Source organism: Lutra lutra, chromosome 18, assembly GCF_902655055.1.
Source record: "Lutra lutra chromosome 18, mLutLut1.2, whole genome shotgun sequence".
Classification (NCBI taxonomy): domain Eukaryota; kingdom Metazoa; phylum Chordata; class Mammalia; order Carnivora; family Mustelidae; genus Lutra; species Lutra lutra.
In genome coordinates this window covers 33,121,847-33,131,405 of record NC_062295.1, presented here as the reverse complement: position 1 = coordinate 33,131,405, position 9,559 = coordinate 33,121,847, and the positions used below count along the sequence as shown (strand labels likewise).

The following is a 9,559-nucleotide window of genomic DNA, read 5'->3' as shown; positions in this document are numbered from 1 at the left end:
TCTCTACCTTTGGTCCATTTCCCCCTTGGAGATCTTTTTTTTTTTTTTTTTTTTAAGATTTTATTAATTTATTTGACAGAGAGAGATCCCAAGTAGGCAGAGAGGCAGGCAGAGAGAGAGGAGGAAGCAGGCTCCCCACCCAGCAGAGAGCCCAATATGAGGCTCCATCCCAGGACCCCGAGATTATGACCCAAGCCAAAGGCAGAGGCTTAACCCACTAAGCCACCCAGGTACCCTCCACCTTGGAGATCTTAATAGGCTGTCTGCCCAGTACCCCAGAATGACCCAAGGAGCAGACAGGCAGCTCCCGCAAAGGGGCAGACAGCATTACCAGCCCTGCAACGTACACAGTCTTTCCCTCCAGTTAATCTTGGTCTTGCCACTCCTGAGGGGGAAAACGGGAACAAGTCAAAATATAGCCACAGACAGCCACAGGACATACAGGCGTGTGTCTGTGCACACACGGCTGTGCGCACACCCTGTCTGGGTGGCCGAGAATAACCAAGGCCAAAGCCTCCATGCCCGGGGCCAGCCCCCCATGGGGCTCAGGAGGGGCTGGCTTCCCCCCACACACACCCAGCACTCAGATACCAGAGCAGATGGGGCCGAAGTGGAGGGAGCAACATGGGTCAAGAGAAGACCCGGTGTCCAGGGCTGAGACTTTGTTTCTGGGTTCAAAGGTTTAAACCAAGAATGTTTACCTGGGGGACGCCTGGGTGGCTCAGTTGGTTGAGCAGCTGCCTTCGGCTCAGGTCATGATCCCAGCGTCCTAGGATCGAGTCCCGCATCGGGCTCCTTGCTCAGCAGGGAGCCTGCTTCTCCTTCTGCCTCTGCCTGCCATTCTGTCTGCCTGTGCTCGCTCTCTCTCCCTCTCTCTGACAAATTAAAAAAAAAAAAAAAAAAAAAAAAAGAATGTTTACCTGGGTCGACTCTCTTTGTGGCAACTCTGGGCTGTTATGAAGCAGGGTTGAGGGGAGCTGAAGGCACATTTGCTTTCTTTTATTCTGTACTGTTTTAGGCCACGGGGACAGCAGCCTACACTGCAAATCGTAACCATTACCACCATCACGGCAGCTAACATTTCTGACTCCTTGTCTTGTGCTAAGCATCATTTCCTTCATCCGCATGACAGCCCTGCGATACAGGCACTACTTCCCACTTTCCCCATTTTACAGATGAGAAAACCAAGGCCCAGAGAGGTTAGCCGATTTACCCAAGGTTACACATCCAGAAAGTGCCTGTTCAAATCACTTCCCGTGTTCTTCACTACTACATGGCACTGCTGCCTCCCAAGTATACTGGCCAACACATAGATAAAATTTCAGATCCTGTTAAGTACTAACCGAAGATACAGCACGATGAGAGACAGAGGATGGCCAAGACAGCGGGTCACTCCTGATCTCTAAGTCAGGTCATCAGGGAAAGGGTTTGGAAGACGTGGTGACATTTGTACACAATCCACACTGGCAAGGAGCCCAGGTGCCAAGATCTGAGAGAAGGGCATTTTAAACAAAGGGAACAGTATGGATTTTTTTCCAAGAGGGATGGAAAACTATGGGAAGGTTTCAGCAGGGGTATGACAGGGGTAAGCATCCTTCCCTGCACATCACTACCCCAGGAGATCCCTTAGGCTTCCCTCCCAAATGGAAAGTTCCTCCCCAAGGCCCACAACAGGCCTTCCCCAGGGTTCTGGGCTGGATTACTAGGATGGGGAGGCAGGAGGCTACCTGTGTACACTGAGACATCTAGGAAAAGCAAGTTCTGCAGACTTCTCTTCCATCCTGGCCCCTTCTCTCCCACAAGTCTCCATTCCCCTGCTTGGCCAAGCCCGGACAGAACTCCATCATGTCTGGGGAAGGAGAGAGGGGTGGGAGGTGCCAACAGCTCCCTTGGCTGCTGGCTGAACTCACCTTCTTCCTTTCCTCCCCTCCCACTCCCAAGATGCTGAAGAAGCCAAAGAAAAATGCCCACAAGCCCACAGCCTCAAGCCTGGGTTGGCTCCCGGGCCTGTAGCTACTTGCAAGTCTCCTTACCCGTGACCCTCCAGGCCACCCTTCACCCTACCCACACCATCCTCTCACTGAAACCTTCAGGGAGAGGAGCCTGTCTCTAAGGACTTGGAGGGGCTGATCTTGAATTTCACACAGTGAAGCACCTTCCAGCCTCTGGGCACCCGGGAGACACAGACCCTGCACCAACGCCATTGGGCCCCAGAATGGTTCCGCACACAGGGAGAGGTGAGGAATAATTGGTTGACTGAAAGCCCCAGAAATGAGCCACGTGTATCAGCCCGTTTTGAGGCCCCGCGTGAACACAGGCTTTGACTTCATGCTAAACCAAGACACATTCCCAGAGAAGCCATTTCATGTACTGAAGACCGGCACTGTGAGGTGTATGTGTGTGTGTACGTGTAACATATATGTTGCACGTCCGGCGTAAGCTAGACTCATCAGTTGCATCAGTGAAAGCCGCATGACTTATTAAACACGACCTTTCTGTCCCTTGGTTTTCTCCTCCCCAAAAATGAAAGCTGTTGTGAGAATTCATTAGAACGAGACCTAAAAGGAGTCACAGTAGGAGCTCAGTAAGTGGTGGCTGGTACTCCTGTGGCTGGCAAGGTTGAGGTGCGGTAGGTTCAGGGCTCTGGTGCAGTTTCCAGACTTTTGGGAAAGGCAAACCCGAATTCCCAGCAAGGGGGCAGTGAAGGGTGGGGAGGGGTCCTGGGGAGAGGAGAGCACTTGCTGACTTTTCTAGGGAATTGGGTGCTCCCACCAATTCGTCCCCTTTGCTCCTCACTACCCCACCTTTGCTCACGCCCCCCACCTGCCTGCTATTCACACGAGCTCTGCCAGCAAGACCCAGCAGCACAGCCAGCCGCAACGTCCCTCCTCCTCCCCCTCTCCCCCTTCTCCGGGGCCTCTGCCGGCATCCCTTCCACCTTCCCCGCCACACACCCCAAGCTCCGAGAACACCCTAATTTGGCAATCTTTGTGAAATATCCCTGCTTTTCCTTGGGGAGCCACCTCTGCGTCTTCGTGTGGCCGGGCAAGAGGGCAGACTAAGTCCGAGAGGGGACCTGCGGCTCCACGACCTCTCCTGTGTTGCCTCCCGCCCCCCCAACCTCCTCCAAAACGCCACGGCCTCCTGCCGGGCACCTCCCCTCCCCCTCCCCAATCCCCGGGAACCAGGCTGACACCCTCACCGGCAGCAGGACGCTAGGCCCTCCGGCGCAAACGCGCTGCCGCTGCCCCGCCCCCGACCTCCCCGGCGTCCCCGCCCCCGCCCCCGCCGCCTCCCGGAATCCTGGGAGTTGTAGTTTTCGGCCGCTCTCGGAGGGTGTGCGGCCAGTAGGGCCTGCGAGCCTTCCGTACCGATGACTGTCCAGCTGCTGCCGCGTGATCAGACCCACTGACCTCGCTATGAGGGAGCCCCAGAGCGCCAGAGGGGCCGGGGCAGGGGGCTGGCTGCCGGAGCGGGCAGTTTCCAGCAGGTCTCGCCTGCTCCAGGGTCCTGGGCGGGTCCCTCAACCTGTGCAAAACACCTGTCTTGGTAGGATTGCCAGGGAGAGCCTGGGCTCAGGACCTGGTGGACGCCGCGTATCTTCAGTAAAGGGATGCTGCTGCGACAGGTGCCCGGAGTTGCTGGCCTGGCAGAGCTGCCAAAGGCAATCAGCCCCCTGGAAGTGGGTTTGGGCCCAGGGCCTGGACATGGGGATCCAACCCCTCCAAACCCCCAAGTTACTCCCACACATATTTGGGCCAGCCCCTGGGGAGCCCCGCCCGGCCCCTCCGAGTTCCCCTCTTTGCCTCTGGCCATCCACAAACACACTCTACATTTACTCAGAAATATTTGATATTTATTTCCCAATATTTTGATAACTTTTTTTTTTTTTTTTAACAAATTGAATAAATGGAATGAAGGGGAATAAGTGGGACCCCAGGCCTGGACTTGGGGTCCCGATGAGAGGTGACAGTATGAAAACTCCTCACCCACAACTCCCGGCCTGCTGCCCTAACCTCTCCTATCAACCTTACCTAACCGTGAGGTGGGGGCTTTTTGGAGGATGTAGGGTCCCCCCTTAGAGGGGACTCCGGGCATCCTGTTTCAGGCCCTGAACTGCCTCAGGTTGGGGGACACCGTGGGCCCGGATGTGGTGCCGCCTCCGCCTCTCCTGCCTGCGGGCCAGCTGTCGCAGCTGTTTCCGGATGGCCCACAGCACCAGGTAGACTTCCCGCAGCATCTCAGCCTCCGGCGTCTCCAGAGCGGACCCAGACCTCATCTGGGAGGAAATGGAGGTAGAGCTCACAGAGGACTATGAGAGAAAGAGAGAAGATGTGCACATGTCAATAGCTTTGTCTAGGGAGAAACCGCTGGTGATGAACAGCAACCACTTGTCTAGTGCTACCTCCTCCCATCAGGCCTAGCTCAGGCACTGCCTCTACCAGGAAGCCTTCCCAGGCTGCATTAGGTGTTCTTTGTCTTTACCCTTGGGTTTCCCTCAAAATCTGGCATGTCATACACTCTTTGTTCTGCAGACCGATTTGTTTTCAACACTAGAATTCGAGCTCCTGAAAGACAGACACCATGTCTCACCCATCTTTGAGTCCTCACTAGGGTTGCATGGAGATTGTGTTAAAATGAAAGGCGGGTTGGGGCACTTGGGTGGCTCAGTCTGTTAAGCCTTCAGCTCAGGTCATGATCCCACGGTTCTGGGATCAAGCTCCATGTGGGGCTCCCTGCTCAGCAGAGAGTCGGTTTGTATCTCTCCCCTTGCTGTGCACCCCGGCTTGTGCTCTCTCTCAAAGAAATAAATCTTAAAAAAAAAAAAAAATGAAGGACAGAATGGTCCCCAACCTCCAACTCCAGTCCAGAGCCCCCTCCTCACCTCCAGGCCTGTATATCCCGCTGCCTTCTAGATATTTCCATGCAAATGTCCCACCAACATCTCAGCTCATCTTGCCTCAATGCCCTCAACTCATCACTTGTTCCCCTAAGTCTGCTCTTGCTCCTTCGTTCTCCATCCCAGTGACTGCCTCCAGCCTGCTCTGACTTCTGTCTCTCCCTCCTTCACCGTCATCCAATCAACCAGATGGTACAATTCTACCTCTTAAATACCCTGCCTCTCCGCTTGTCCTTTTTTTTTTCTTTTTTCTTTTTTTATCTTTTCAAGATTTTATTTGACAGAGATCACAAGTAGGCAGAGAGGCAGGCAGAGAGGGGGGTGGAGCAGGCTCCCCGCCGAGCAGAGAGCCCGATGCGGGGCCCAATCCCAGGACCCTGAGATCACAACCCGAGCCTAAGGCAGAGACTTAACCCACTGAGCCACCCAGGCGCCCCTCCTCTTGTCCTCTTCTGACCCACCCATCACAGGGTGCCAAGTGAACTTTATTATTAGTGCTGTAATACTTCATTCAAGGCCAAAATAAGTTGGCTTGGTAGTCATCCAGACACTTCCCTTTTAAAATTACATTTCTGACTTTGAGAGACTTGTAGTCCGATGAAATTGTGAAATACTAGATTCCTTCTATGTTCTTCACCCAAACTCCCCCAAGAGTAAAATCTTGCAAAACTCTAGTACGGTATCACTGTCAGGATACTGACATTGACACAATCCGTGGATCTTATCCACATTTCCCCCTTTGCTTGTATTCAGTTGTGGGTGTATTAAATTCTACCCAATTCTATCTCACAAACACAGGTTCATATCATCCACTGCCACAGAACATTTCCATCAACTCAAGAATTTATCATGTTGGGGCACCTGGGTGGCTCAGTGGGTTAAGCCTCTGCCTTCGGCTCAGGTCACAGTCTCAGGGTCCTGGAATCGAGCCCCGCATCGGGCTCTCTGCTCAGTGGGGAGCCTGCATCCCCACCTCTCTCTGCCTGCCCCTCTGCTTACTTGTGATCTCTGTCAAATAAATAAATCTTAAAAAAAAAAAAAAGAATTCATCATGTTGCCCTTTTACAACCAACCTACCTGCCAACCCCTCAACCCTTACTCCCTGGCAACCACATAATCATTCATCAAGTCTCCATTTCTATAATTTTGTTATTTCAAGAGTGGTATAGAATCTAAACACAATCATACAGTCCATATAGAGGGGGGAAGCAGGCTCCCTGCCGAGCAGAGAGCCCGATGCGGGGCTCGATCCCAGGACCCTGAGATCATGACCTGAGCCGAAGGCAGAGGCTTTAACCCACTGAGCCACCCAGGTGTCCCTATATATAACTTTTGGGGATTGGTGTTTTCACTCCGCATAACTCCTGAGAGTCATCTAAGTTCTTGGGCGCATCGATAATCTGTTTGTTTTTATGGCAGAGAAGTATTCCATGGTATGGAGACAACAGTTTAACCATTCACCCACTGAAGGACATTTGGGTTGGTTTCGGCTATTACAAATAAAGCTGCTCTGAACATTCACATGGAGATTTTGTGTAACATAAAGTTTCTTTTATCTAGGATAAATGCAAAGAGTATGACTGCTTGGCATATGATGACTGCAGGTTTAGTGTTAGAAGAAACTACCAAACTGGGATGCCTGGGTGGCTCAGTTGCTTAAGCGTCTGCCTTTGGTTCAGGTCATGGTGTCAGGGTCCTGAGATCGAGCCCCGTGTCGGGCTCTCTGCTCAGCAGGGAATCTGCTTCTCCCTCTCTTTCTGTGCTCCCTCTCTCTCTTGCTTGCTCTCAAATAAACAAATGTTTAAAATCTTTTTTTTTTTTTAAGATTTTATTTATTTGTCAGAGAGAGAGAGGGAGAGAGAGCGAGCACAGGCAGACAGAATGGCAGGCAGAGGCAGAGGGAGAAGCAGGCTCCCCGCCAAGCAAGGAGCCCGATGTGGGACTCGATCCCAGGACGCTGGGATCATGACCTGAGCCGAAGGCAGCTGCTTAACCGACTGAGCCACCCAGGCATCCCCAAATGTTTAAAATCTTAAAAAAAAAAAAACCAGGGACGCTTGGGTGGCTCAGTCAGTTAAGCCACTGCCTTCGGCTCAGGTCCTGATTCCAGGGTCCTGGGATCAAGTCCCGTATCGGGCTCCTTGCTCGGTGGGGAGCCTGCTTCTCTCTCTGCCTCTGCCTGCCACTCTGCCTGCTTGCGCGTGCCCTCTCTCTCTGACAAATATATAAACAAATAAAATCTTAAAAATAAATAAATAAATAAAATCTTCAAAAAAAAAAAAAAAAAAGGCAAAGAAAAGAAACTACCAAAATGTTTCCAGGGTGGCCACACCACAACCTATGAGAGCAGGCAAGCTTTCTAAATTCAGATCTGAGAAGCTGAGACACACTCTTCTGTTCAAATGTCTACAAGGGCTACCGTCGCTCTCAGGGTCAAATCCAAACTCCACAGATGGCCAACCACTCTGCCTTGTACAAGCTGGTCCTTGCCCCCAGGACTGCCCAAACCCATCCCGTTGGGCCAGACCCCCACCCCAGCCCACCTGCTAGTCTGTCTTCACGGAATGCACCCCGTCACTCCCTCCCCGACTCCACCCCAAGATGGGGCCAAATCCTTCAGATCTCAGCTTCACCCCCTTCTTCTGCTAAGGAAGGTCTTCCTTGACTCCCTGAGTCTGAATGAGATGCTCCTCCTCTGTGCTCCCACAGACCCCTGACCTCCCGTGTCACACGCCCTAACACACTGAACCAACAATGCCTGTGACCTTGTCTGTACCTCCCTTAGTCAGGGTAAACCTTGTTCACCCTGTACCCTTGGCTGTCCACCTCAGTGCCTGGCAGGCACACAAAACCAATGTCCACCAAATGGCTGGAAGGGGGAAGGAGTCATGGGGGATCAGGGAGGGTGGGAGGCCCGCTGGGAACCAGGGGATTATGGTGCCAACCGACCTTCCAGCTGCACATCTGCCAGCCGCTCTGCAGGGCCGAGACCATGAGTGTGGAGACGGACTTGACAGCTGTCCGGGGCAGCTGCAGGAGGGATCTGCGCCCACGTTTCTGCTCCACCTTGGCGTGATCCGCTGATTTGACCACCGTGAAGGCATCAGCTGCCTTGGGGGTCTCCCCGGTCTTGGAGACCTTAGCCTCCTCGCAAGGCTCAACCAACTTGAACGTGTCAGTCACTTTGGGAGTCTTCTCCACCTTCACTACACTTTTCTGGGAGTCAGAGTGTTCCAAGACGGTGGACTTAGCTTTGTGTTTCCAGAAGAAAACCTAAGACCCAGGACAGGGAGAGGAAAGAAGGGGGGGGGGGGCACAACAATTGGCAGAGAGGCAATCACAGATGGGAAGAGGCCACGAGTGTCCCCACCTCCTCCCCAAATGGGTTTCTGTGACCTAGAGGTCACGGTCCAGCGCCTCCCACCCCAGCATGGCACAAGGAAGGGGGACTCTCTGAAACTCACCCAGCGAGTAATCTTTCGCCAAATCCATCGGAAGAACCTCATTACCGCAGCCATTTCTCCCAATACACGAGCACCAAGTAGGGGGCAGGACAAGCACGTGGTACCAAGGGTGGAAGGGAACAGGCTGCAGGCCAGTGGCCACCACCTGAGGGGTCTCTTGGGGGCTTCAGGCACAGCCGAGAAGAAAGAAATGGAGAATCCAGGGGGAAAGCTTTCACTGACAACTCATCCTAAGTCCTACCTCCCCTCCCTGAGACAGGGAGAGGAGTCAAAGTGGATGAGAACTCAGAGGAAGGCAGAGTTCTAGCCCATTGTGAGAGCCTGCCTGGCCCTGACCCCAACCCCCGAGGCCCTTCCAGGACCCACGGAGCCAATCCCTGCGCCCTCAGCCTGCCTTACCGCAGGTGCAGGGAAGGGAAATCAACATTTGCCAAGCGCCCGGTATTCACTGGACAGTCCCCACATATGATGTCACGTCATCACCCCCGCAGCCCTCTGGTAGGTATTTTACCCAAGAGGAAGCAGAGATGCAGAAAACACAAAAAACCTGCCCAAGGTCATCAATCTAGGGAGCTATAGGGTGGAAAGTCCAACCTGGGGCGGCCTCCGGTATCCCACTGTCCATGCGGGTCCCCTTTAGTCTGGGGCCAAGCTGCTCCGAGACAGAGGCTGCTGCTTTCCCCCCTTCCCCACTAGATGGGGTCCTTCTCCCTACCTGCCTCTGCTGCCTGTGGCAGGAGCCCAGCCTAGGCTGTCGGGGAGGGGCCCCCCTCACCCACAAGGCCGGTCCTCAGCCAGAGGAGGGTGGAAGCCACGGAGGCCGGCCAGGCCTGGCGAGGGCACTGTGTGCCCGGGGGAGCCTGGCCAACACCCAGCGCTGAGACAAGGGGCCCATTCAGGGCCCCCAGCCCCGCCCCCAAGCCGCCACCGGGATCCAACCCGCAGAGGGGACACACTGGGAAGCTGGAGGTGGATCCTTCACAGTCACCAAAGGCCTCATTGTTTCCTTGCCCCCCCCACCAGCACGTGGGCTGACGCCCCCACCCACCCACCCCCCCAGCCGCCTGGCCTGTCTGCCCCTTCCCAGGACCCAGGCCACTGACTCCCTTTGGAGTCCTCTGACCACTCTAAGCCACATTCAACCCCCCCAGATTGGAGAAGCTCTCCAAGGGAGCCCACAGCCTCCGTCTTTCCC

General features: G+C 54.1%; 1 protein-coding gene and 1 long non-coding RNA gene across 2 annotated transcripts; both read right to left on the bottom strand.

Annotated features, from left to right (window-relative positions):
* Positions 1–815: 815 nt before the first annotated feature.
* LOC125091007 (uncharacterized) lies at positions 816–3,255 on the bottom strand. Its single transcript, XR_007124553.1, has 4 exons — positions 3,203–3,255; positions 1,728–1,849; positions 1,344–1,489; positions 816–875 (listed from the first exon to the last, which is right to left on the bottom strand). It is a non-coding gene; the product is annotated as an uncharacterized LOC125091007 (long non-coding RNA).
* Positions 3,256–3,898: 643 nt separating this feature from the next.
* Positions 3,899–9,466, bottom strand: SPACDR (sperm acrosome developmental regulator). The gene is made up of 3 exons (XM_047713676.1): positions 8,365–9,466; positions 7,850–8,173; positions 3,899–4,312 (listed from the first exon to the last, which is right to left on the bottom strand). Exons 1-3 carry the CDS (start codon positions 8,416–8,418, stop codon positions 4,079–4,081), a joined length of 612 nt encoding a protein of 203 aa, XP_047569632.1. The 5' UTR covers positions 8,419–9,466; the 3' UTR covers positions 3,899–4,078.
* Positions 9,467–9,559: the final 93 nt, after the last annotated feature.

What these genes read in the sequence shown, in the direction of transcription:
- SPACDR (XM_047713676.1), bottom strand. Translation starts at nt 8,418, where the DNA reads ATGGCTGCGGTAATGAGGTTCTTCCGATGGATTTGGCGAAAGATTACT. An exon ending in GGCGAAAGATTACTCGCTGG is followed by an intron (nt 8,174 to 8,364) that starts GTGAGTTTCAGA and finishes CCTGGGTCTTAG; the next exon opens with GTTTTCTTCTGGAAACACAA. An exon ending in GGCAGATGTGCAGCTGGAAG is followed by an intron (nt 4,313 to 7,849) that starts GTCGGTTGGCAC and finishes TTTCTCTCATAG; the next exon opens with TCCTCTGTGAGCTCTACCTC.